The sequence below is a fragment of the Felis catus genome, chromosome D3 (genome assembly GCF_018350175.1).
Source record: "Felis catus isolate Fca126 chromosome D3, F.catus_Fca126_mat1.0, whole genome shotgun sequence".
Lineage (NCBI taxonomy): Eukaryota > Metazoa > Chordata > Mammalia > Carnivora > Felidae > Felis > Felis catus.
The window spans coordinates 9,256,390-9,284,047 of record NC_058379.1 but is presented as its reverse complement, the minus strand read 5'-3'; the positions used below and the strand labels follow the sequence as shown (position 1 = coordinate 9,284,047).

The window sequence follows — 27,658 nt, the reverse complement described above, 5'->3', positions numbered from 1 at the left end:
TGAGACAGCTAATATCCATGTAAAAAGTTCTTGCAAATCAATAAGAAAAAGGCAGACATTGCTGTAAATGGCTTGTAAGCCACAGAAAAATGTATATGAGCAAGAAATGTAAGAGAAACAGTTCAAAATCCATAGGACACAAAGGAGACTAGTGGTTGCCAGGGGCTAGGGAGGGTGAGGACAGGAACTGAGACTGACTGCTAAATAGGTACAGTTTCTTTCTAGGATGATGGAGATGTTCTGATATCAGTGGTGATGGTGTGTGCAAACCAATGGACTGCACTTTAACATAGATGTCATGTGACTTATAGCTCAATGTTTTTTAGAAAGAGGAATGGTCAGGGGCGCCTGGGTGGCTCAGTCGGTTAAGCATCTGACTTCGACTCAGGTCATGATCTCGTGGCTTGTGAGTTCGAGCCCCCCGTTGGGCTCTGTGCTGACAGCTCAGAGCCTGGAGCCTGCTTTCGATTCTGTGTCTCCCCCTCTTCTCTGCCCCTCCCATGCTCATGCTCTGTCTCTCTGTGTCTCTCAATAATAAATAAATGTTAAAAAAAAATTTAAGCTAAAAACAAAATAAAACCAAACAAACAAAGAAATGGTCAGTTCCACGGTAATCAGAAAGGACAAGATAACAACTTCCCCTCTAGAAGTTGGCAAAGGTTTTAAAAATAATAACCAGTGTTGGCACCTCTGGCAATAAGAAGATAAATGGGTATAACCTTTCTGGAAGGCTGTTTGAAAGGATCAGTCAGAAGCATTAGAAATGGCTAGTAAGCACATGAAGAAAATGCTCAGCATCATTGGCCAACAGGGAAATGCAAATCAAAACCATATGAGATACCTCTTCCCACTAGGATGGTTACAAGCAAAAAGACAGACAAGAGCTGGTGAGCATGTGGAGAAGTGGGAGCCCTTGCCGGTGGGAACATGAAATGGTGCAGCCGCCATGGAAAGCAGTCTGGCAATAAAACGTTAAGCACAGAATTATCATATAACCCAGAAATTCCACTCCTAGATAGATACCCAAGAGAAATGAAAACATCATGTCCACATAAAAACATACGCGTGATTGTTCACAACGGCCAAAAAGTGGAAGCACCTTAACATCCATTCACTGATGGATGGATAAACGAAATATCATCTACCCACGTAATAGAACATTACTTTGCCACAGAAAGGAATGGAGTCCTAACGCCTGCTAGGACGTGGATCAACCTTGAAAACATGACGCTAAGTGAAATTACGCCAAGCAGCTTCTTTCAGGCTGGTCACAGAAGACAGCATATTCTCTGATTCCATTTATTTGAAAAGCACTGAACAGGCAAATCCATAGAGACAGAAAGCAAATCTGTGGTTGCCCAGGGCTGAGGGCGGGGAGGATGGAAGAGGGGGACTGCTAATGGGTACAAGGTCTCCTTCTGAGATGATGAAAATGTTCTAAAAGCAAATCATGGTGATGGTTGCACAACTCTGTAAACATACTAAAAGCCACTGTACTCTTTAAATAGTTCATTTCACATACTTGTAAGTTGTATCTCAGTAAAGCTCAGAGAGAGAGCGAGCGAGCGAGAGAGAGAGAGAGCGACCGAGCCTGTAGAGGCACTCTTAAAGCCTTCGACTCAGCACTTCCCTTTCTAGGAATTGAGCCTGAGGAAACAATCAGAGATGGGTACCAAGATTTACGTACAAGATGTCCGACAGTTGTGCATTCGAGGGGGGAAGTTAGAAATGACTGAATTAGGAGTCTCAATAAATACATCACAGCCTCTCTGTGTAAATGAAATATTGCACAGCCAGTATGAAAAAGACATTCTTGAAAAATATTTCAGAAAAATACTAAGCAGAAGAAAAGCAGGTGACAAAGCAGAATGAAGAGTGTCAGCCTCACAAGGGCTGGGCTTTTGTCCGAAGGTTTCTGTCTATATTTCTCACATGCCTGGCACCCGGAAGGGCCTCCAGAGGTAAGCGTTGAATGCAGAATGGCTGAATGCTGAAGGAATTGCAATTTGGGGGAGAAGTCAGAAAAGCAATGCAAGAACAAAGGTCACAGAGACTTCTACCAAAATGGAAATGCTGGTTGTCTCAGAGCAGGATGGGGAGTGGTTTTCAGTTACCACTCTATGGTTTCTACCATGAGCTTTATTATTAGAAAACAACACCAGAAATTAGGAGCTCAAATGTGGAGGCCCTCGGCGCATTAGTTTCCTAGATGACATGAAGATTTCAGATGAAACAGAGCAGGGCCCCTCAGTTCCACACCGTTCCCTGGAGTGAGGTTTCTCTCTCGGTTGCTGTTGTGGACCTCAGACACCCCCCCCCCCCCCATAGTCAGAATTCAAGCCAGGCAGGTAATGGGAGGATCCGGGCATGGGCCACAAGTGAGGGAGGATCCAGAGGCCAGGTGGCGGGTGCCGCTTCAATCGTCCCCCATGTACGCCGTCACCCACTGGTTCCGGAGCAGGAGATGTCAGGGGAGTCCATGGCCTGAGCAAAACAGTGGCCTCTTCTGTTAGGGAGGGGAGATAGGAAAAAGGGGTGTGGGGCCCCAAAAAGGAAGCTGAGGCGGCCCCTCCTGCCTTCGGGGAGGAAGCTACCCCCCACCCCACCATCACCACTGACGGCCAGCCGCTCAGAATGCAGAGATCTCTTTTTGTGCATTTTGGTTTCCTTTTCCATTCACAAAGAAGCGGGTGGGGGATTTCCAGCAGCGGCCTGACTAGCTTGCTGGGGCTGTCAGCTGCTGCCCAGTACAGGCCGCTGCCCATCCTCAGGAGGGCACCTGGGGACCCACCTCTGGGATGTGACAACTTCCTACCCAGGAAGCTGCTTCTTCCACCTCTTGGATGAAAACATATCACGCCTTTGCCGAGCCTGCTTTTGACTCAGTCACCCAGCAATGCCAAGTACTGACATTCCATTTCCCGGAAGGGAAAACTGAGGCTCTCAACCCACAGTCGCGTACCAAGGACACGAGAGCCAAGATCTGAACCTAAACCTGTCTACCTGCCCTTCTGCCTGGCTACCAAGCCCACAGCCCAGACTACGATGACAGTCTTGTCCCAACACCCTATCCCTCAAACGAAAACAGAAGGCCCACTTTCAAGAAGCTACAGAAAGCAAACAGGCCCTGGGGAGCAGGAAGGGCAGTGGAAGCACCCCCAAAAGTGCTGGGAGTAAGGGGTGAGAATAAGTCAACGTCAGTTGCCCCCCCCCCACACACACACACCGCTGGATTCGGGGGCACTTTCTAGTGTGTGGATTCATAGAATTTGAGCTGAAAAGAAGCATGCCGATATCATCTGCCCACAATTTCAATAAGGCCAGGGGTTTCTTCTGAGTGGCAGACTACTTTTCAAAAGTGATCTTACACAGAACCCCAGTAAGGGGCAGATAGGGGGCATCTGCGTGTGCATTTGGGGCCCCCACAGGAACCCTGCTCACCACCACCCCTTCCTTCCCTCCCCCACCAGTCCCAGATCAAGCCCCTTTGCTGCCCATTTCACAGCTCAAGAGAGGGGTGGGGACCAGCCCAGGTTCGCAAAGCAGCTCAAGGCAGAACAGGACAGGAACCCCATTCTCACCGTGGGAGCCTTCTGCCTCTGGTCGTCCTGGGAAGGGGGAGGACTGGGGCGCCACCGGCCTCTAAAACTCCCAGCTGTCTCCCCATAGGGACACGGGGGCTCTGCCTGGCCCAAGAAGATCTTTTGGGCTGTCAGTGGAGGGTGGGTGGTTTCTCCACCTGTCTGGGGGCTGAGGGCAGGCCCACAACAGGTGCTGTTCCTGGCTCTTCCTCTTCCCAGCTGTGTGGCCTTAGGAAAGCCTTTCTTCCTCTCTGTGCCTCAGTTTCCTCATCTATGAGATGGCTTCATCATTGTCCCCCCTCACAGCATTTGTGGTGATTCCACGGGGTGTGTCAGATACGGTGCCTATTGTGTTGCAAACAACTAATAAAAATGACAACAGGGGCGCCTGGGTGACCCTGTCAATTAAGCATCCAACCCTTGATTTCAGCTCAGGTCACGATCTCACGGTGCCTCAGATTGAGCCCCACGTCAGGCTCTGCACTGACATCGTGGAACCTGCTTGGGATACTCTCTCTCCCTCTCTCTGCCCCTCTCCCACTCATGCTCTCTCAAAACAAACAAAATCATAAGAATAGTAATAATGACAATAACCACAGCAGCTAAGCTTTGATGAACAATGACGGTGTGCTGGGCGCACTTGAGTGCCGCACAGGCGGAAGCTCAGTTAACCCCTCTGAACCCCCACAGGTGGGGGCCAGCCCTCAGCTAGTTTTAGGAAGTATCTGAGGAAACTGAGGCACGGGGGGTGGGGTGGGCACAGGGCCCTTCCCAAGGTCACACAGCTCAGAGGAGGCAGGGGCAGGACTCAAACCCAGGTCTGTCCGAGCCAAAAGGAGGCTGCCCCCTCCCGCCTGGCCGCTTCCTGCCCTGCCCTCCTCCTCTTCCTCCTCTTCCTCCTGCCTCGGAGAGGAAACCACCAGGCCTCCGGCGGACATCCCTTTCTCTCTGCTTCCTCTTTCCCACACTCCGGGGGCCCGGGCTCCGGGTTCAGGCCCCTGGGGTCCACGCTGTAGCTCCTTCTGCCTCTTCCAGCCCCGGTGTCCTCAACTATAAAGTGGGCGCGGTGCCACCCCCACCCTGAAGAACCCCAGCAAGCGGTCAATAGGTTGATAGGGATGCGCCCGGGAGAAGGGGCCTGGCCGTCACTCAGGCTCGCGTGAGCACCCACTGCTGCACAGGCTCTGAGAACTGCCCGACCCGCAGTTCTGCCTCCCGGACAGACCCCGGGCCCAGGTGGGGAGCCGGGGGCGCCCGAGGCCTGGTTGCCTCTTTCCACAAACTGGGTCCCCCAGACTGTCCCCGCTGGACTGTGTGCCGTGTGCGGGTGGGGCCAGGTGGGCTTCCAAGCACCCCAGGAGTGGCTGCTGCCTGGAGACACGTGCCTGAGGCTGCCCCTCAGCCCACCCAGTCAGCACATACCATAGCCACGGCTTCTCCCACATCATCAACCCTGGGGGCAGGTGCCGCGGCCATCCCATCTTATAGATAAGGAAACTGAGGCCCAGCAAGGCTGAGTGACTTGCCCAAGACCATCCAGCTCAGAAGGAACAGAGCGGGAATGGCCCTGAACCATAATGTCCAACTGCCCCCCCCCTCCCAGCGACCCCTCTAGGTCTAGCGGCCCAGCCACTCCCAACCAGACCACTTCCTCCTGGGGGTGCTCATGGCCTGTGGTGCATGTGGGGGGCTCAGAGCTACGGGCTGAGTCCCCGAGGTGTCCCCCCATCTCCTTCCTCTACCTCTTCTCCAGGCCAGGGAGCAGAGACCAAAGGGCAGAGTGTGCTGGGTGAAGGGGACACTGGCCAGCCCCCTCTGGGCCTCAGTGTCCCCGTCTGTATAAAGGGCGCCAGACAAGATGGTCACAGGGAGCCTTTCCTGGTCTGAGAACTCCAAACAGATGCCCCCCACCCACACGAGGCCACTGGTTGAACACACAGCCCCCAGGAATCATAAGTCCTTCTGAAGGAAGGACCACCACACGCACCTTGGGTTGCATGTCCACACCACACGCAGCTTGGGTTCTGATCCCACCCCAGCCACTCCAGATCTGTGTGACCTCAGGCAAGTCACCTACCCCTTCTTCACCTGTATTGCCCCATCTATGAAATGGAGGTAATCCCAGTAGTTCTCTCATAGGGCTGCTGTCAGGAAAGCCAGGTCGGTAAGGTCCCTGGTATAGAACAAGTCCCAAATAAGTGTTGGCTAAAAGGTGAGTAGCTAGAACGCCATCACCCCGCTGTACAGATGAGAGAAACTGAGGCTCAGCCCCCAGACCTGGCGGGGCTTTGAGACCATTTCTGCCAACCCAAGCCTGGATATATGGGGGAACTGAGGCCCAAAAGAGCAAAGGGTCGGCCCACATGCCATAGCCAACCTAGCCATGCTTCACCCCTGGCCCGGTGGCTGCTTCTGTACTCTCTTCCCTCCCCTGGGGCCTCCACACCTCCCGCCAGGCTCTTCCTCTGCAGAGCACAGGCTGGGTCACTCTTTCGATGCTGGCCCTGCTCTGCCAGATCCACGGACTTCATAAGAGAAACCAGAAATCTGGATTCTTCTGTGAAATCTTTACATTTTGTTTTTAAATATTTTTCCTTTTAACTGCTGAGTAGATGGCACATCTCGGGCCTGACCTGCCCGAGAGCTGACACTCTACCCACTGTGGCTCGAGGAGCCAGCTGAAGAGCGTGGCTGGGGGCTTTGAGGTGGGAACCCCTTGGGATCGGGGTTCCACCCTCCTCAGCTGCATGACCCTGAGCGAGTCCCTTTGCCCCTCCCAGCTTCAGTTTCTTCCCTGTCAGATGGGCCAGTGGCCTCAACCTCACGGGAAGGACTTGAGATCAAGTGTTTAGAGCAGTGCCTGGCCCACAGTAGGTGCCCATTCGAGGTAGTAATATGCTGCCCCCCATCCTAGCCCAACCCTGGGCACGCCCAAGGAGGGGGGGGTTGCCACAGATGAGTTGCCACAAAGACTAGAGGGTCCTGAAGGAGAAGAATCATGCCACAGTCCCCCATGGGCAGCCCTAAAGAGCACAGGGAGCCCCAAGGGGGTTCCTCCAGCCCACGGCCACTGCTGGGTAGTCCCGGCAAGCGTCTCAGCCCACGGGGCCCAAGTCCTCCAAGGGCTCCCACTGCTCACAGAAACTCCCAAGTCCTTACTGTGGCCACAAGGCCCCCACCTAACCCAGCCCCAGCACCTTTCCAACCTTCTCTCCTCTTGTTCACTCCACTCCAGCCCCTGGCATTTGGGTGTTCTTTAAAGTCTCCTGGTTTGCGGCCACCCAGGGCCTTTGCCCTTGCCATTTCATTGACCTGGCACTCCTGCACCCAGATCTTCCGGGACTGGCACCTCTTCCCACTCATGTGTCACGTCCTGCCAAAGGCCCTTCGGTGACCACCCCCCACGTGGCAGCAATCCCCAGTCTCTTCCTGAAGGCCAGAGCACAGAAGGGAGGCCCATCTCCTGCCCACCTGCAGGGATGCCACTGAAACCAGAGAAAGCTGTGACTTCTCCACCCATCTTTAGACACTGGAAAAAGCCGGTGTCTCCTCCAACTACCCTCAACCCTCCCTCCCCCCACCGCAGCCTGACTGTGGCCTCCACTTACACCCCCATTAGCAAGGAGCTCCCTCCGCCTGCAGCCCTCACGATGGCCCTTGAGGCGACTGCTATCACCCCTGCTCACAGATGAACAGACCGAGGCTGAGTGGGGAAGAAGCCGACCAGGGTCGCACAGCTGGTCAGAGGCAGAGGTGAAGCTGACCCGTGAGCCCCTGAACGCCTGGCCTCAGACTCGGGAGGACATTTGCTTGGCTGAGGCCCTAATTCTGTGTCCCGGGGCGGCTGCGCTGTCTCAGTTCTGGCCCTCCAAGCCTCTTCCTGCTTTGGGCAGCAGGGCCTTCCCCAGGCCGGCGCTGGCACCCTCTTAGTGACAGAGTTTGGGTATGAATCCAGAGCTCAAGCCCTTAACCACCCACCACCCACCGGTTGCCAAACCTTCAACCTTCCTTTTCCTTCTGTCTAAAGCTGTTCCTATAAACAACTCCAGGGTCAGAGATCGAGGCTACCCACCTGGCAGGCATACTCAGTCAAGACTTAGAGTCTAAGTATCCTCAGCCCAGAGACTAAATGCCCCAAGTCATTCAGGGAACATTCGGGAATAGCCCCCAGACTGTTCCAAACACAATGGGAAGCTGTCGGAAGGGAAGCGGCCGGAGCTGGGCTGCTCCATCGAGACAGATACTTTGGGGAGGGGCCGGAAGGGGCCCTGCCAGGGCCGTTTGCTTTGTGGGAGACCCTCCAGGTCTCAGAGCGACCACCGAGCCTAGGACAGAGTCCCAAGGCCCAGCTCGTGCTCCCTCTCAAAATAAATAAATAAACATTTTTTAAAAGTTTAAAATGTAAAGATTTTTTACATTTTTAGTAAATGTAATCTCTACCCCTGACACAGGGCTTGAACTCACAACCTCACTGACTGAACCCCAAGGCTCGACTTCACCAGGGCCCGAACACCACCTCTGGCCCCTAAGGCCTCTGAATGGGGCCCCACCCTCAGGGCTCCTGAAGAACAGCAGCCTCGACAGGGCGTGCCAGTTGGACACTGAGAACCCAGACCAGCACTGGAAATAAATGTGTGTTCTCAGCCCCAGAGTCCTTACCGGTGTCACCCATCAGTGACACTGCGTGCTCCACGTGCCAGGGACTCTCCGTTGACACAACAGTGCCACAAGGCAGGAACTATGAGCAGTGCCATTGCAAACAGGAGGAAACTGAGGCTCAGAGAGGTGACGTCACTTGCCTAAGGCCCCAGAGCTGGCTTTCCAAGATGGCTATTTTAAGCAGAAGTTGTTTCTTAGGGGTGCCTGGGTGGCTCAGTAAGTTGAGCATCTGACTCTCGATTTCTGCTCAGGTCATGATCTCACGGTTTGCGAGTTCAAGCCCCATGCTAAACTCTGCACGGACAGCATGAAGCCTCCTTGGGATTCTTTCTTTCCCTCTCTCTCTGCCCCTCTCCTACTCGTGCTCCCTCTCTCAAAATAAACAAAAAACAAAGTTTTTATTTATTTTTATTGTTTAAAGATTTTTAATTTTTTGTAATGTAATCTCTACCCCCAACGTAGGGCTTGAACTCACAGCCCCAAGATCAAGTGTCACACGCCCCACTGACTAAGCCAGCCAAGCGCCCCAGAAATTGTTTTTAAAAATGAAGTTTTATAGGGAACCCCATGCTGTCACACAGATAAGACCATGTGTTTGGGCCGCTATTTGCCTTTCATGGTGCCATAACCTCAAGACTTTAAAAACAATGAGAAGAGTTTTTATCTGCACTTGCGTTTTTCCGACAGCTTCCCATTGTGTTTGGCATAAAACACTAACTCTTCACGTGCCCCTCTGACCACACATACCCCCCCATACCCCACCTTCCCTCCCTGTGCTCCCAGCACATTCTTCAAAGCACACAGAATGCTTACCCATCTCAAGGCCTTTGTCCATGCTGTTCCCTCTGCCTGAAACACTGACAGTCTTTTTTATTATTATTATTTTTCTAAGATTTAGTTTTTAATCTCTACACCCAACTCGAACTCACGACCCTGAGATTAAGAGTCACATGCTCTACTGACTGAGCCAGCCGGGTGCCCCAACACTGAGAGATTCTTAACTCAGGATTAAGACTGTGGTTCGGAGCACCTGGGTGGCTCAGTCGGTTGAGCATGTGACTTTGGCTCAGGTCATGACCTCACGGTTGGTGGGTTTGAGACTCGAGTCGGGCTCTGTGCCGACAGCTCAGAGCCTGGAGCCTGCTACAGATTCTGTATTTCCCTCTCCCTGCTCATGCTCTGTCTCTCTCAAAAATAAACAAACATTAATTTTTTTTTTTTTAATTTAAATAAAGACTGTGGTCCAAAAGTCACTAGCTCAAGACTCACTAGGAAACTTTGGCAATTAGGACAGTGTGGTGTTAGCCTAAGGAGAGACACATGAGCCAATGGAACATAAGGGAGAGTCTTCCAGAAGCACACAGGTTATCCTTTATTTAGTATAAAAGCAGCATTGCAATCCAACAGAGAAAAGATGGTCACATCGGCAAGTAGTGTTGGAACACCTGGAAGAACCACGACCCCTGCCTCACACTGTACATAAAAACTAATTAGAGATCGATCTTGGTCCAAAATGTGAAGGCTCCCCAAAATAAAGTTTCCAGAAGAAAAGACTTTTTAAAAAGATTTTCACAACCCTGAGTAGGCAAAGATTTCTTAAATAGGACACAAAAAGCACGAGCCATAAAGGAAAGCAATCGATAAACTGGACTTCATTAAAAGTAAGAATTTCTGTTCATGGGGGTGCCTGGGTGGCCCAGTGGGTTAAGCGTTCAGACTCTTGATTTCAGCTCAGATGCTGATCTCACTTGGGACTCTCTCTCTCCTTCTCAGTTTGCCCCTCCCTGGCTCACGCTCTCTCAAAATAAGTATTAAAAAAAAAAAAAATCTGTTCATGAAAAGATTCCATTAAAGAAGAAAAAGGCAACCCACTGAGTGGGAGATGATATTTTGCAATAAAAGGAAATATATCCCAGATATATAAAAACTCTTATAAAGCAATAAGAAAAGGAGAGACAACTCAATAAAAATAACACACACATCATAACAGAGTTCATTCCAGTGGCCAATAAACTTATGAAAAGGTGTTTAACCTCATGAGTCATCAGGGAAATGCAAATTAAAGCCGCAATGAGAAACTAGTACACATCCACTAGAAATGGAAAAAAAAAAAAAAAACCCAACTTTCATACACTGCTGGTCCCCACCATAAGATCATGCAACCACTTTGGAAAAAGTATATAAATTTCTCATAAACACGCACTTACCATATGACCTAGCAAGGCCACTTTGAGGAATGAGAAATGGAGAGAAATGGAGCACGTGTGCACACAAAGAACTACATGCAGATTTCATAACAGCATAAAAGTCCCAAAGTAGAAACCATCCAAATATCCATCAACAGGTGAATGGATAAGCTAACTGTGGTACATCCATACAAATGAGCTACTGATGCACACGGACAAGTCTCCCTACAACATCATGCGGAGCAAAAGGAGCCAGACGTAAAAGGCAACATGCTGCGCGATTCCATTTGTGTGCAGTTCCAGAACAGAGAACTGGAACCCCCAGAGTAGGAGTCAGGGGAAGGAGGGGGTGGCCGAGGGGTTACAGACATGGAGGAGGTGGGAGGGAGCCCCCCTGGGTGCTAGGTCATTTGGGTGTGCACAACCATGGCAACGTGGGTGGGGCTTCAGATGCACTCCACCCACTTCAGTGTATGCATGGGACGCTGCCCTGAAGTTTAAAGAGAAAGGTACTTTACATGAGAGGATTCCTTGCCAACACTCCATCCCAACCACCGAATTAGGGCCCCTCAGTTATACTCCCAGGGCCCCCACTGCTTTTCCTTAGAACACAATATATGATTTATAATTCCATGTTCTTTTGTAGGTTTATTCAACGGCTCTCACTAAGATGCCAGTTCCCCAGCACCAGCATCTGTCTGGTACACAGTAGGTACTCAATAAATATCTATTAAATGAATAACTAAGTCTTCTCCATTCAGACCTTGACCCCCAAGGGCTAAGATTACATCGGCTTTGCGCCATCTCTGGAAGCATAATAGAACCACAAAGAGAAAGGAATGAGGTGAAAGCCACGTGGTCTCATCAACTTGATACATCTGAGTCAAAGATGGAACTTGTCAGGTGTGTGGAACACCTTGACCCTTCAGCCTCAAATGCACAGCTGAACAAAGTTGTCGAAAAGGAAAAAAACACACACACAAAATTTTTAAAACTTGAAATAAGACATCAACAAATCATGGGACTTGCAAAGGAATCCAAGTGACAGTTTTGAACCCCCTAAAAAAAAAAAAAAAACGCTCCTATTTGTCATGGTCAGTCTGGGCCAGGGTTTTCAAGGACGTGGACCAACCTGTCACAGTCCACATGACACCCACATACAGTGTCTCTGGACGTTGTACAAAATCCCTGCCCGGTACTCCTCAAACCTGCCATCAGAAACAAGGAAAGCCTGTAGAACCTGTCAAAGCCATTAGGCCCATGAAAAGGGACCCAACAGCTGAATCGAATACGGTGTGCTGGAACCAGCAAAGCGATATTAGGGGAAACGCAAAATCCAAAGAACTGCGCAGTTCACAGTAGTGAGCAACGCTGGGGCCTCAGTTATGCAAACACATAGTAACGTACGACGTTAACAGGCAAAACTGCACGTGGGGTATAGCTGAACGATCTTTGCAACCTCTATGCAAATTCAAGATGGTCTAAAAGAAACACTTCATTTTTCAAAAGGCCTGCTTTCCTCTGGGTGCTCTGCGGCCGCCCGCCGGGACCGTCGCGCGCCCCTCTGAGCGCCCTGCGCGGGGAGCTTACCTTGGGCGGGTCGAAGAGCTCCAGCACGCGGTCCGCTCCGCCGTCGGGGCCCCGGGTGCGCCGCAGCGCCAGCCGCCCCCGCTGCCAGCGCGCCCCGCTGTCCATGGACGCTTCGTCGGCCAGGCTGTAGCGCAGCGTTGCCTCCTTGAGGGCCTCGGGCGGCGGCTCGCGGGCCAGGCTCCAGGGCAGGAGCTTCCTGGCCAGGCCGGGCCGCGCCGGGCCTTCGCCCGCCTCCCCCGCGGCCCCGGTGGCGGACAGCTCCCCGGCCGAGCCGCGGCGCAAGATGTGGCGGAGGCTGTGGCGCAGGTGCTGGAAGGTGCAGGCGGCGGACGGTCGCGGCGGGGCCAGCTCCTCGGAGCTGCGGGCCTTGGGCAGCGCGGGGGCGGCGGGACCGGGGCCCGACTCGGCCGGGGACGCCTCGGCCTTGGCCGGGGGCCCGCGGCCCGTGTCTCGGTAGTCACGCGCAGGCGGCGCGGCCCGGGACCCCGGCGGCCCGGGCGTCCAGCCGTCGCGCACCTCGCGGCAGAAGTAGCGCTGGAAGAGGTCGGTGAACTGGAGCGACACGAGCTCGGCGCGCAGCGGCGCGTGATGCGGGTGCTCGCGGGCGAAGAGCCAGTACTGCCGGGCCAGCTCCCGGGCCGTGGCCACCGCGTGCAGCTCGCAGAACTCGCTCCAGCCCCGCGGGGACGGCGACGCTGCCGCGGCCGACGAGGAGGGGGCGGATGCAGAAGAGGCCGAGGAGGGCTGCAGGGTGGGCCCGTTCATGGCGGAGACGGAAGTGGGGCGGCCGGGCTGAAAGACACGGTGGGGTGGGCAACAAAGAAGTGAGCAGGCACACAACTACTTGAACCCGTCACCGCGAGACACGTTATTCACCAGGCACGACATCAAAAATTGAAAACGACCATTAATACCCGGTGCTGGTGAAGATGCGTCGAAATGTGCACTCCCCTACGACGTTGCCGGTATCCTTAACAGATACAGCCTTTTTTGGAAGGCTGCTTGGCAGGCTCGATTTCAGACCCAGGAATTCCACTCTCAAGTATTCAAGAGAATGCTTGCTCACACACATTCAAGAGAATGCTTGTCACATTTACAGGACAATCCCCTACTAGATGTTTTCTGCCCCATGTATATAATAGGGAAAAAGTAGATACAACTTAAATGCCCATCAGTCAGAGACTGGTAAAGCACACTGTGATACATCTCAGCTGGAATATTCTGCAGTAGTGGAAAAGGTAGAGGGAGGTCTATGCTACCACCCGAAGGAACAACGCAGACTCTGTGATCCAATTTACATGAACACACACAACACCAAACTGCCAACTTTTTATGTGTACATAAATGTGTTTAAGTGGTGGGCAAGAAAGGTGTGGCTGGAGGAAACCCACCAGAAACATTGTTTCCCACAGAAATCTGTAGGAAAGAACTAGAATTGGAGTTTCAGGGGGAAAAGTAACCAAGGAATATTGCTGCTACTTGTCTTTAGAAAATATGGTTAAGAACACGGCGCCTATGTCAGATGCCAGCACCACCACTTACTAGTTATGTGCCTTTGGATGAGTTATTGATTTTTCTCTGCCTTAGAAGATGATTGCACCTGCCTCATAGGAGTGTCATGAGGATTGAGTTAATAAATGTAAAGACCCTCAGGACTTAGGAAAAGCCTACTAAGGGCCAGCTGTTATTATTAAATATTACAATGAGAGTGTATCATTGGTGTCAATAAAAACATAAAACAATGAATGCAAAGGAATCAATTAACAAGACTCACAGAGGGGTGCAAAGGTGTTTCCTGCTCTGATGGGGGTATGTCAGGACAGGCAGATCCTTGCCCACCCATCCCAACTGGGGCTCCGTTTTCCTCCCACCTCCATGGCTCCTTCTTTGGCGGCACACAATCAAAATGGCAGAAGCCCCCCACCCTCTGCTGTCCGAGGTGCTGAACCCCGGACCTCTCTAATTACCATCAGTACCGCCTTTTCTTCCAACCGGGCCTGGGCCCCTGCTGGGGACCACATAACCATGGCTGCTTATCCTCCCCCCACAAAAACCTATTACTAAGGGCCTACTCTCACATGACTGGACCTCTCCGAACCCCAGATTCCTCATTTGTCAAGTGAGGAGCGCCATGGTACCCACCTCATTAAATGGTTATAAGAAGTCCTTGAGAGACTCTCAAGGTAGAGACCTGCACCTGGAAACTGAGGATCTTTCTGCCACACACCAGTGCACAGGCACCTTCTACTTGTGACTCTGTGCATGGTCAGGGTGGGACAGACCTGCTGGGCAGCTGCAAAAACAATGAGGGCTGCCCCTGCCATCTCTAGGCCATCGTGGTGACCCTGCAGCTAAATGCAGCAGGACACCCCAGACGGTGTCAGTGGGGAGGGCGCTCTGCACAGAGTCAACATTTTTGCACATCACAAGGGCCTCGAAACCTACATTCAGTGAGCACTTTGCACACAGTAGTTAATAAAAGCTGCCAGGCAGGAGGGAGAGGAGCCATATAGGCCCTTGATCGCCACACTCTGCCAGAACCCCCCCGCCCTGTAGCTGAAGTGGGGCAGCGAGGGGCAGGGGGGTTACCTGCATGTGTGTGTGTGGTTTGTCCTCAGTTAACCCATGCCTCCACACAGGTGAGGCAAGCACTGTCCTCCCAGGTTAGGGGGCCCAGAGAGTGCTCGGATTCCAGACTCAAGCTCCTGCCCGCCTGCAAGACCCTGTAAGATCTGCCCCCGTTCATGCCTGCTGCCTCTGGGCGATTGCCCGCTTTCAGCTGCACACAAAAGGCAGCTTCCCAGAGCCCACCAATGGAGTCAAGTCCTGAACTTGTCCTTCAGCACACTGGTCACATGCTATCACTTTACAGCTATGATCACTTAATTAGTGGCTGTCTCCCCACCAGACTGTGAGCCTCACAATCTGCTCCCTGCTCTGGTCCCAGTTCCTAGCATGCGGCAGGAGCTCAACAAATGCCTGCTGAATGAACGGATGTATGAATACAAGAGGTCAGCTGAATTTGCAACCTCTGGCTCCTCTGGCAGATGCCCAGTGGCCACAGCCCATCAACGACCCCCCTCACTGGGCCACTCCCCACTCCCACCCCCACCCGTGCAGCCTGGAATCCCTGTGCCAACCGCAGGGCCAAACTCTGACAGGAGTTTTCTGGGAACAGTGTGCCTGATCCACGGTCCCTCACTGCCCGGGTGATGGCCGGCAGCCCTCCTCCCCACACTTCCCACTACAGCTCTCCCATCCGAAATGCAATGTATTCCAAGCACCTGCTGGACATCAGGCATTCTCCTAAAGCATTAACTCTCCCGAACTTCATGACAGCCCTAGGAGGCAGGGCCTATAATTGCTCCCACTTTACAGTTAGAGAAACTGGAGCACAGAGAGGTCCCACAGCTGGCAATTAGAAACTCCCACAGAAGTCACCCCCAAAACGCCTGATCCGGGCCTGAATGCGCACCACGAGGAAGACTCATTTCCCAGTGAACGGTTACTGAATGAACGAGATCCAGGGGTGTCTGGGTGGGTCAGGTCATGATCTCATGGTTCATGGGTTTGAGCCCCATGTCAGGCTTTGTGTTGAAAGTGTGGAGCCTGCTTCGGATTCTCCGTCTCCCTCTCTCTTTGCCCTTCCCGCACACGTGCTCTCTCTCAAAAATAAACATTAAAAAAAAAAAAAGAATGAGTGAGATCCAGAGGAAGGGATATAAAGTTCTCATTCAGCTCCTGCTGGAGTCAGGAGGCCTTAGCTTCTCCGTCCAGGTTCCAAACCTGCCAGGTGGTCAGGAAAATAGCCACAGGGTAGAAGCTTAAAACCAACGATTCAATATTTTTGTACGTTGTGACATGATCACAGTAAGTCTAGTTATTATGTTGTATACCTGAAACTAATGTATGTCAATCAGATCTCAATTTTAGAAATAACAATTTAAAAATAAAAATGATGATAAATGACACTATGGCTGGCTTTCCACGTGCCCTGCTCCGTGCTAAACACTTTGCAAATCCATTCACTAATCCCCACTGAAGGGGGGGCGGGGGGGGCGGGGGGAGTCCTACAAATATGTCCATTTTATAGATAAAAAACCAAGGCAAGGGAAGAATAGCTTGCCCAGAGTCACACAGCCTGTGAGGCACAGAGCTGGGATCAGAACCTGGCTGGCTGTGCTAGCGAGCGATGCTGCTTGATACATGAGTGACACTGCTCACTGTCCCCTGCACCCTCAACCTGGGCTGGTTGCCCCTGGAGGGTCGAGAGGCCACCTCTTTCCTGCTCACCCTGCCAGGGCCTGGTCACAGAAATATTACTTGTATGAATGAACTCCCGGGATTGAGGGGGGCTTCTGTTTGATAGTCACGCTCTCGGAGCTATGCTCCTGACCCACATGGACAAACAGAAAGGGCTGTGGGGCTCTGAGAAACTCACCAAGATGCACCCCCCACTATCCAGGGGACCTCTCGTGGTGGAGCTAGCCACCAAACCCTGGTTCTCATCCTGCCTCTACCACTTCTTTGCTGTGTGACGCACAAAGGGGGCTTGCCTCTCTGAGCCCACGTCCCCGTCTGTAAAATGCGTCAGGGTTCAGCGACTCAGTAAACAAGTGGCTGCTGCTGTTGTTGTTGTCAGCAGACAGGAGCAGCAGCGTCAGGGAATATCAGGCCTGCAGCCATGGAAGCCACAGGGGGAGCCTGGCCTTGAGGGCTGGGCCAGCAGGGAGCGTCATGGGAGCCTGAACAAAAGGCCTTCTCAGGGGAGAGGAGGCTCCAGGCAGGAGCTCTGGGCAGGAAATCACCAGTCAGAGCACTGAGCACTCAGCTGTGGCCCATGTCTGGGAGGGGGGCACGCCTGGGAGGTTTCCTGGCTGGGCAGGCAGCCAGGCCGCAGGAAGGTGGTCCCCTCCTCGGGCCTCAGCCCAGGTGGTAGCCATTTATTGAACATTTACTATGTGCTAAGCAATTGATCAGATCACACCAACTGTGGGATCAGGGCCTGAAAAGCTCTTAGCAGAAAGCATTTATTAATCATCTGAATGTTCCTAGGAACCCCAGGCTTCGGCTGGAGGATGGGAACAGGGGTCTCTGGGGCATTTCTACGCCCCCTCCCCCACTAGAGCATCTGGAAGCCTGGGTGGCCAGAGGAATGAACAGATTCCACACAGAGGGGCCTGCAAATCCACAGAGTCCCTCCCACCTGCTCAGCCTGGGCTTCTGGGGCAAGGAGTTCCCAGCTATGTGTGTGGAGGTGGGGCTCCAGGATTTCCCAAATCCCACAGTGGGGTGAGGGACGAGGGTGATGTTATGTGGGAGCAGGAAGGTCGAATCCTGGCGCCCCTTCGCTCCAAGTCCCCAAAGCAAACACATAGAGATGGCTGTCTCCACACCCATCCTAGGGTGCCAGAGTAGTGTGGGGGCATGAGGGGGGGGGGGCGCGGATCTGCTTCTCAGGACCCCCAGTTCAGGAAAACTGTCCACCAGAGTGCCTGCTAAGGGCAACCTGGTGAGGGCCTTAAAGCCTTAGCCGAAGCCTGGTGTCCCCTGTTCAAACACATATCCATCCTAAGGGACGCTCGAGCCTCTACCAAGTCAGTGAGAAACGAGGCGCTCAACAGCTGGGAATCCTGGCTCTAAGCAGGGAATCTGAGCTGTGGGGCCCACGCTAACCCGTGACCCCAGAGACTGAGGCTCATTAGCCTCTACTCTAGCCAATCACCCTGGGTAATAATGTAACCTGGGGAAGCTAACATTTTCCGTGTAATTAGCAGGCCCAGGTGCGGAGAAGGCCTTCCTCCACCTGTGGGGACTTCACCTGCCAAGGCAGGGGGAGGATAGTTTAAATTGTGGTAAACGAAGTTAAAATGAGCCAGTCCAGAGCTTCCACCCTCCCCCAGCTCACAGATGTTTGGGCAGGAAGTCTCACACCTTCATAGGGGACACCTCCTCCAGGGAGGACTCCAGGTTGACTACAGGCCACAGGGAGCATTTGTCCTTCCCATCTACAGCACCAACTTCTCCAACAGGCCAGACCCCCCGCCCAAGGAAGCCCAGAGAGGTGGGGGAGATTCCAACACACCCAGCCTGGCAGTCAGCCCGCTGCCCTTTCACACCATTCAGGCTGTCTAGACTGTGGAGAAGCTCCTGGGAAGTAGGGAGTGCAGGTTTTGAGGCCCTGGGGAGGCTGAGAGGTGGGTTCTGTCCTAAATCATCAGGCAGTCGGTGGAGGCCTGATGCACCCTCTCTGGGGTCACCTAGTGCCCAGGGACATTTATCAGGCTGGCACAGTCTGCCAGAACAGGAAATGTCCTCTGTCCCCATGCCAGGCCTGACACCCTGGCCACACCCCCCTCCCCCACACCCCACCCGGGCTTCAGGAGAAAACCAGGGACTATCCCCCCAAGAAGGGGCAGTACTCTCCAGCCCCACCCCCTCTCATCTAGCACATGACTTCCGTTAACTGCCCCTGAGTTGAGGAGAAAAGGGTGAGAATCTGACGTGGGGAAAGCCTCTCAGGGAGCCCCATACCCTACAATGGTGCTGCTTTGCAATATCAGGAGAGGCGAACCCCTCCCTTCGCTCCTCACCTTCTCTGGACCCGTCCTCCTATGAGAGGACACCAGAGTGCCAGCTCTCAAGGGCAGACTCATGCCAAAGGCCCTCTATTGTGACCACCTCCCCCCAGTCGTGTTTCCAGTCCCCCAGCCCCCCAAGGTTAGCACCTCATCAGGCACCCTGTGAGTCAGCTCCCGGTGAGCAGGGCATAGACTTCCTCCCTCCCAGGCCTCCCTGGAGACACATGGGGCAGTGGCAGCCTCCCCCCTACCCAACCGGGGTGGGGGCCCACATCCGGACAGGCCCCCAGGGGCTCCAGGCCTGGCTCCCGAGGAAGCCTGCAGCCCGGCCCCCCTTGCCGACCCCTGACAGGGTGGCGTGGGAGGAAAAATCTTCCAGCCATCTGCTCAGCTGCTGGGTTTCCGGTCGGGGCGGGGCTGGGGGGACACCAGGAGGACTTGCTCTCCTGGGGAAGTGTCCCTTGCCCCTGCTGAGGGGAAAGAATACCAGGTCGAGAAGCCCAGTGATGGTCAGTGGGACCCCGGAGCCCCGACTGGGGAATGCTGGTTGCCCAGGGGTCAGGGCCCAAGTAAGTGGGTGTCCAGCTGTAGCCTTGGGACCTGCCCAGTTTCCAAGGGACTGCAGGCCCCCGGAAGTCAGGGAGCTGGGGCACAGGGCTCCTGGGTCCAATTAGGCCTGACTCAGCGAGTGACCCCAGCTGAGTCACTTCCCCTGGGCAGCCTGCCCGCCTCAGTTTCCTCAGGGAGGGCGGGTAGCTGGGAACAGGGTCTGGCTGGGAACAAGAAACATGTATTACACCTCTGGACTCCACGGCAGGCTTCTCGCATCTGCCAGATGGAAGCTACTTCCTGCCCTGCCCAGCCTAAGATGCTGAACACCCGGGGAGCCCCTTGAGACCATTTTCCTGGGAAACCTGGCAATTAAGTGCCAGCCCCCTCTGGGGCACTAACAACAGTAGCTCACACTTGAGCACCGACTGCATGCCAGGCATTATGTGTACCACTTCTCAACACAATTCTCTTGCGCAGTCATTAGTACTCCCATGTCATAGAGAAGGATATTGGAGCTCAGAGAGGTTAAGGGACAAACCCAAGGGCACACAGCCATAGGCAATTATAGCCAACACAGTTCAAGCCCCTACACTATGCCAGGCTCATACACTCCAGGCTTACCCTGGAGAGGCTGGCACTCTTGGTCCCCATTGGGCAGATCAGGCCCAGAGAGGTCAGGGAACTTGCCCTAGGCCTCACAGCTGGAAGCTGGCAGATCCCAGATTTGGCTCCAAAGGCCATGCTGCTACCAGGGAGAGGTGGGAATCTAACAGGAGAGGCCTCTCATTTAATAATATTAATACCATCTACGATTATCAGGTGAGGCCCAGCACTGAGTGCCTTATGTGCCTCTCGCCCCACCCCCCACCGCCAAAGTGGGCTGCCCTGGGACCGGGAGGTCCCTCCAAGTACCTCCATCCCTGCCCTTGGGGAGGCTCCATCCAGGAGGTGGAGGGTGTCCTGGGGTGGCACTGCTGGGCCCAGATATCCAAGGGCAAGCAAAGGTTGACCCGCTGTAGGGCCACCACTATATCTGGAGTGGTTCTACAGAATCTGATTTGCATTAGAAACTCCTATCTATCCGAGAAAGATCAAGTCTAGTCTTCACAAGAACAGGGGTCAGGAGGATCAGGAAGGAAAACAATCAGAGCTGACACCCACAACAAACAACAACAGTCTCATTCTTACTACTACTACGCCTGATCAAAATGTTCTGAACACTTTGTGAATTCACTCATACGTGGTTCCAAAGACCCTAAGTATGAGGTACGATTATCACACCCACTTGACAGATGAGGAAACTGAGGCTGGGACGGGGAAGCAAGACCTCATAGCCAAGAAGCCCCATCACCTCATCCTCGCCTGTGTCTTCAGATTCTTCTCCCAAAGACTCAGGAAACCCCAGAGCTGCACATGCCGGAGGTCTTCAAGGCATGCTGATGAACAAGCATTTCCCAGCCAGTAACAATAACGCTAACGACGGTAGTGATGAAAAATCACCACCACCACCACCTGTAATTGAACCCTTTCCCTGCCAGGTAGCAGATGCTTTGCACACACTGGCTCAGGCTCATTCAATCCCTACCACAAACCTGTTATTATCCCATTTCACACAGTTGGGGGGGGCAGGGAGAGACTGAGGCTCACAGGTGTCACTTGCCCATGCCTTCAGCTGGATAGAAGCAGCGGGAGAATGGAACCTAACTAAGGCTCCAGGACCTTTCTCTTCCACTGCTGAGTCCCTGAAGGTCCTCGGACCCTAGCAGCTGGTACTTCAGTCCAGCCCCTTCCCAGCTGGCTGCCTCTGTGGCCCACAGGGACCACAGAAGTTCTAGGAATGTTCACCCTTTGGCTCAGAAGGACTTTCCCTCCCAGAGGAGGGTTGTGGGAAAAGGCTCAGAAAAAGTGAGCCTGTTAAAAACCCTTCCAACTTCCCAAGCGGGCCCTGGCCTCTCATCTGCTGACCCCAGCCTGCCCAGGCGGCCTCTGCCTGCTCTCCCCCCATTTGGGCTGGCTCTCCAGCCCCCGCAGGTCCCAGAGAGCCTCCGGAGCTGTTCCGCTCTGGCAGCCAGGTCAGTGATGGGAAATCCAGCCAGGACTTGCGCCCACAGCCCTGGAGACCCATGTGCCCATCGCCTGGCAGGGGCCCTACAGCTGGACCGTTAAACAGGGAGGCAAGATGGGCTGGCTGCCCTAGCTGAGCCTGGCAGCTGGTGGGCGTCAGGGGATGCTCATCTCCCAGGCGAGGGGGGTGTGGGTCAAGTCTCAGCCCCTCCTGCTCCCAAAGCTGGACCTTGGCCCTACAGACATCATCTTGCCAGGCCCTCTGCTCCGAAGCCCCCACCCGCAGCCCAATTTCACTTCCTCCCACTCAATCAGGCCTGGCCATGCCCCTCCCTGGAGGCCTCCAGCTGCAGGCAGTGACCTCCTCACCTACATCATCGTGGCAGGGAATGGGGAAGAGAAACAGGAGAATGAGGAAATTAAAGAAGGAAAAAAAAAAAAAAAAAGAAGCGGGACAGGCAGGCAAACCCCCCTCCCCAGTTCCTCAAATGCAGTCCCCATCATCCCAAAAGCCCCCATGGTCAGAGGGAGGGAAGGGAGGGGATTTCTGCACCAGGCATTAAAGGCCTCTGAAATTACCCTCCCAGGCACGCTGACCTATAAGACAAGGCCTCCTCTGCATCCTTTTTTTTTTTTTTTTTTTTGATGGGAGGATTCACCTGAGCTCCAGGTCTGGGGTGTGAGGGCACCAGCTCAAAGAGACCTGAGCTGTGGGGCTCCCAACCCTGTGAAACTCCGGACTCAGTGGCTTGGGGGCACCTGGCCTGGGCCACCTCTGAGATGTGGGGACTGTGACGGCGGGCTTCTAGCATCCAGAGATACCCTCTTAGCCACATGGCCCTGGGCTGGGAGAGTGGGGAGGGGCAGGGGCAGGTGGCCCCACTCCCAGAGGGCTCTTCCATCCTCATAGCCTTAGTTGACTACTTTCACTTTCAAGGTCCAAGAACTTGACCCTAGACCTCTCCTCCCCAGGCACATGTTGAGGGGGGACTGTTGCTCTCAACTGACCGGGCTACTTTAAGAGAAGGTAGACTGGGGGTATTAACCATACCCTCTCAGCGCCTTCCCACTGCCTCCCCTATAACATCCCCAACACGTGTGTGGGTGGGGGTGTCGGCGGGGAGAGTGTCGCAGGAGCTGGGGAAGGGTCACCCCTGAACACCCCATCCGGGTTAGGGGCAGGGCAGTATTTCAGGCTGTTGTGGGAGTGCGCAGACACCGGGCAGAACCGGACAGGGGGCCTCCTCTTCCCCCATTAAAGCCCTCCCAGCCCCAGAGGAAGGAGCGCTGGGAAAGGCGGGCTTACCTGAGACAGAGGGGGTCCGGGCCCGGCCGGCCCATGGCGTCGCGCGCCCCCGGCCCCCCGAAATCCCGAGGGGGCGGGCGGGCCCCCGCCCCGGGCGCGTTCTCTCCCGCGCGCCGGCTCCTGGCTCGCGACTCGCTTGAGCGGGGCTCAGGCAGGAAACCCGGGCTCGGAAAATGGCCAGCGCCTCATCATTTCCGCCGCCAGCGCTTGACAGTTGCGGGAGGATGCGCCCCCGGGCCGCCACCGGAGAAACTTTGCTGTTGCTGCCGCCGCCGTCGCCACCACGGGCCGCGACAGTCCGGGCGGGCGGCCGGGCGGAGGCGGTGGCCCGAGCCCATGCCGCCCCGCGCCGTTATGTAAAGAGGAACCGGCTGTGCAAGCGGAGCCCGACGGGGGAGGGAGGCCAGGGTGGAGGCGGGGCCAGAGTGGGGCGGGGCTGCAGGAGACCACGCCCCTGCCCGCCCGAGAGCCAGATCGGCCGGAGGGAGACAGCCCCTGAGGGCGGGGTCGGACCTGGCCCCGCCCATCAATCCTCCTCCTCCGCGGCCGACCGTGCCCAGGGGTCTCAAACTCGAGCCTGGAAAGAGGCGGGGCCCTACCGAGCCACGCCCACACCTCGCCTACCCGATTTCGCATCCCGAGGACTAAAGAAGGGAATGAACTACCGAGGGGCGGGGCAACCTTAGTCCCACCCACCTAGCTCCTGCAGACCCCCAGGTGCCTCAGCGCTGCGGGGGCGGGGCCAGATGGAGGAAAGGCGGGCCTGGGGGCGGGGCTGGGCAGAGTCTCTTGGCCTCGAAGGAGCGCGCCCCAGCGACTCCCTCCTGGGAGGCCTTATCTGCAAGCTCGGGATCGGTCCGTGCAATAGCGACCACGGCTTTCATCACCCCCGGGGGAAGGATCCCAACCCCGCCCGGCCCCGACTATCCGCGACTCCGCTGAGCCGACCCGCCACGGCCCTAGTACCCCCACCCCATTCAGGTTCGGTCCCCACTCTCAGTTCTGCTCCTGCCACTGTTGGTACCTATGGAGACCGACCTCTTTTGGGCCACTACTATCGGGCCCCACCCCAGGAGTGCATCTTTCTCCAGGAAGTCCTCCCGGGCCGCTGGCACCCGTGCCCCCTGGGCTTCCCAGTCTGCTCTCCCCCGTGCTTTCATTTTCTCTACAGGCCTTATATGGGGTGAGGTTGACAGTGGGGTGCCCCCTAGTCTCAGGTGGAGCATACACTCAGCCAGCCCTTCCTCCAACACAGGGGAGGGAGGGAGGGAAGAGAGGAATGTCTGCTCTTCTCTCCCTCCCACGACAGGAAACCAGTCAATTAGGCCCCCAGCTTGCTGGAGCCTCATCACCCCTTCCCAGACAACATACTCCTCCAGTCCGCTGCCTCCCCCTCTTAGTAGCTTTGGGCAAATTACTTGACTTCTCCATACCTCAATTTTCTCATCTATGAAATGGAAATAATAAGAGTACCCACTCCACTGGGTTGCTGTGAGGGTTAAATGAGTCAGTGCATTAAAGCACTTACCGTTGGGCTTTGCCCAAGGGAAAACACTGCTACATGGGTGTTAATCAGGCTTGGGTTCTGCCCTTGGAGCTATAGAAAGGGGTTCCCCAGAAGATGGGGATTTCCAGACTACCCAGATGGGGATCAGGGTTGGTCTGCTGTAGGATACTTGAAGTCTCATAACTGTGAAGGAACGAGCAATGAACGTGCTTTCCACAAATATTTGTTAAAGCCTTCAGTGTGCCAGGCATTGTTCTAGGTGCTGGAGACACAGCAGAAAACAAGACAGACACAAATATGCCTGCCCTCACGGAGCTGACACTCTGGTGAGGGGACATGGAGCATAAGTACGTAAATAAATGGGATAATGCATCGGGAGGAAGATAAAACAATTACAGGATAGACAGTAGGAAGGGGCTTAGGAGGCTTGGGGGAATACCTTTCTGAGAAACTAACATTTGAGCTGACACCACCCCTTTCCCCCATCCTATAGCAAGAAGCATCTGGGCATGATAAAGCTCTGGAAGGGCATTCCAGGCCAAAGGAACAGTGAGTGCAAAGGTCCTGAGGTAGGAAAAAGTTTGGGGCATTTGAGGAAAATCAAGAAGGCAGTGGTGATACCTACACTCATAGATGGGAAGAGATGGAGTTGGAAAGTCAGGCCAATCACACAGAGACTTGAAGATCCTGGTGGCAATGGGCAACAGGGAGCCATGGAGGGTTTTTGAGCAGAAAGATCTGTCGAGCTTTGGATTTGAGCTGGCAACCGATTAAAAAGTGTGCCAGTGACGTTCACGTAGCATCTGAGGATTTGGGACAAGGGGGGTGAGGTGTTATTAGGGAAGCCTAAACCAATCACTCCAGAATAGTATCTCTATATATAGACACCTGGAGAGACTGAGGCCTAGAGAGAGCAGTTACTTGCCTGCAGTCACACAGCTGCCAGCTGGTGCACCAGGTACACAGCAGTTGTCAAATGGTTGCTGAAATCTGCCAGCCACAAGCACTTTCCCTCTCACTGCCCAGACGGCAGTTCTGCTGACTTAAATGGAGACTTGTGGTTCTTCCCCTTTTTAATCACAGTGCAAGCCTTCTCTCGTGCCAGATTTCTCAGAGGCCCAAAGTGGTTTCCCTTCTCGCTTAATTTCTTCTCTCCAGGCGTCCCCTCCAGAGTCCAGTTTATTATTTCAATGCTCTCCGCGACTGAGACTTCTCACTCGGTTCCTGTTTTTCCTTAGAAAGCCAAAGGGTTTACAACAAACACCACTTCTGTCGCCTTGCCCTAGATTTGAGCGCACCCCAGCTCTGAACTGTTGGCTGCACGTGGCCCCTCCCACTTCACAGGTCCCTGGGGCACAAAGTGAGACGTTTATCTGAATTCCCCGAATTCCCCGGAAGCCGGTGAGATGGTCTCGGCAAGCAGGTCCCGCCGCCCCCCTTGCTCCCACGCTGACCGCGAGAGCGCCTACTGGCTGCCAAGTTCCGGGACCGGAGACTCTCCGCGTTAATAACAGTAATGAAACAGCAGCCACTGACAACATTAGTAAACACTTATTAATACCGTTAACAGTGATATTAACAACTGATAGTAATAACAATAACCAGCACAGAATTAATAATAATGGGAGCAGTAACAATAAAATAATAATATGAACAATAGGTAATAGGTCTCATTAAAAATAATAATAGGGATTACCATGATAAGCCCTGAGTAAAATAAATAAATAATAATAATAATAATAATAATAATAATAGGGGGCCCCTGGTGTTTCAGTTGGTTGAGCGACTCTTTTTTCTTTTTTTTTTTTTTTTAATTTTTTAAAACATTTATTTATTTTTAAGACACAGAGAGAGACAGAGCATGAGCTAGGAAGGGGCAGAGAGAGGGAGACAGAATCCCGGGCAGGCTCCAGGCTCTGAGCTGTCAGCACAGAGCCCCACATGGAGCTGGAGCTCACAAACTGTGAGATCATGACCTGAGCTGAAGTCGGACGACCAACCGACCCAGGCGTCCCTGAGTGTCTGACTCTTAATCATCTCAGGTCATGGGGCACCTGGGTGGCTGCGTCGGTTGAGCGTCCGACTTTGGCTCAGGTCATGAGTTCATGGTTCGTGAGTTCGAGCCCCGTGTCAGGCTCTGGGCTGACAGCTCAGAGCCTGGAGCCTGTTTCAGATTCTGTGTCTCCCTCTCTCTCTGATGCTCCCCCATTCATGCTCTGTCTCTCTCTGTCTCAAAAATAAATAAACATTAAAAAAAAATTAAAAAAAAATCATCTCGGGTCATGGTCTCAGGGTTGTGCTGGATGTGGAGCCTGCTGAAGTTTCTTTCTCTTTCCCCTGCTCACATTCCCTCTCTCAAACAAACAAACAAACAAACGTTACTATTAGCTATTATAGAATTAATAGTAAATATAAAATAACAATAGGATATTAGTAGTGACAACAAATATAATAACAGGTCTAGGATTAATAGTAATAATAGTAGCTAATGGTATCAGGATTAATAACAATAAATACAAACTAAAACTAGGACAGTAGTAAGATGAATAATAAATATGGGGGTGCCTGGCTGGATCAGTCAGAAAAGCCTGAGACTCCTGATCTCAGGGGTCGTGAGTTTGAGCCACACCCTGGGTGTAGAGATTACTAAAAAATATATATATAAATTTCATTTTATTTTTTATTTTTTTTAATTAATTAATTAATTTATTTTGAGAGAGAGAGAACACGCATGAGCAGAGGAGGGACATAGAGAAAGGGAAAGAGAGAGAATCCCAAACTCACGAACTGTGACGTCATGACCTGAGCAGAATCAAGGGCTGGACACTTCACTGAGGGAGCCACCCAGGCACCCTTAAACTTTATTTTTTTTTAAATGAAGACCAAAAGTCTTTTCTTTTTTTTTTTAAGTTTATTTACTTATTTTGATAGAGGACTAAAGTGAGCATGAGCTAGGGAGGGGCAGTGAGAGAGGGAGAAGGAGAATCCCAAGCAGGCTCCATACTGTCCACGAGAAAGCCTGATTCGGGGCTTGATCTCAGGAACCATGAGATCACGACCTGAGCTGAAATCAAGAGTCAGACACGTGACCCACTGAGCCACCCAGGCACCCCATAAAAAATGTAATAATCAAGGTGGCATAATAATATAATTGTAGTTACAGTTGCAGGACTACTAACACTTCATAGTCACAGGATTAAAAATAACAAATAAAAAAATAACAATAGGCTAGAATAGGATTCACAGTAATAGATATAATAGTGTGATCATAATAGCTAATGATCTAGGATGAATGATAATATGATTAACAGCTTTTGAGGCTTGCTTCCTGTCAGGCATCGCTCTATCCCAGTGCTGACAGGTGACGGCAACGTGCTACCTGCACTTGTCCCAGATGTTCATCACTAGCCACGTGAGGCTCTTGAGCATTTGAAACGTGGTGCCCGTCACGGAGGAACTGAATTTTGACTTTCTGTAAGGTTAACGAATTAACATTTAAACAGCCGCATGTGGCCGGCCATCACGGTAGTGAATGACACAGCTTGGGACGTTTTGTGCACGTGTCAACTCATTTCAGTCTTGTGAAACCCCTGGGCTAGGTCCTATTATTGTTGTTATTCTCTCCATTTTAT

The 27,658-nt window shown here is 53.2% G+C and overlaps 2 protein-coding genes across 6 annotated transcripts in view; one reads left to right on the top strand and one right to left on the bottom strand.

Moving 5' to 3' along the window:
• ATXN2 (ataxin 2) overlaps positions 1-11,519 on the top strand; it is a 145,822-nt gene extending 134,303 nt beyond the window's left edge. For 2 of the 4 annotated variants that reach the window (XR_006587890.1, XR_006587880.1), the window contains one exon: positions 11,188-11,519. Coding sequence is in view for 2 of the 4 variants with exons in the window: in XM_045041556.1 (XP_044897491.1) it covers positions 2,462-2,466; positions 6,260-6,285 (31 nt within the window). In the remaining 2 variants the exon portion in view is untranslated. Of the gene's footprint in view, positions 1-2,461; positions 2,467-6,259; positions 6,301-11,187 lie in introns of those variants that run through there. The other 2 variants (XM_045041556.1, XM_045041551.1) reach the window with 2 other exon arrangements.
• The window catches only part of SH2B3 (SH2B adaptor protein 3), a 38,510-nt gene extending 15,641 nt beyond the window's left edge, over positions 1-22,869 (bottom strand). The window contains exons 1-2 of one of the 2 annotated variants that reach the window (XM_045041558.1): positions 22,520-22,869; positions 12,017-12,808 (exon numbers count right to left, since the gene is read on the bottom strand). In XM_045041558.1, the coding sequence (XP_044897493.1) occupies positions 12,017-12,781 (765 nt within the window). In that variant the 5' untranslated portion in view covers positions 12,782-12,808; positions 22,520-22,869. The remainder of the gene's footprint in view (positions 1-12,016; positions 12,809-22,519) is intronic. The other variant, XM_019814546.3, reaches the window with a different exon arrangement.
• Between the last annotated feature and the right edge of the window lie 4,789 nt (positions 22,870-27,658).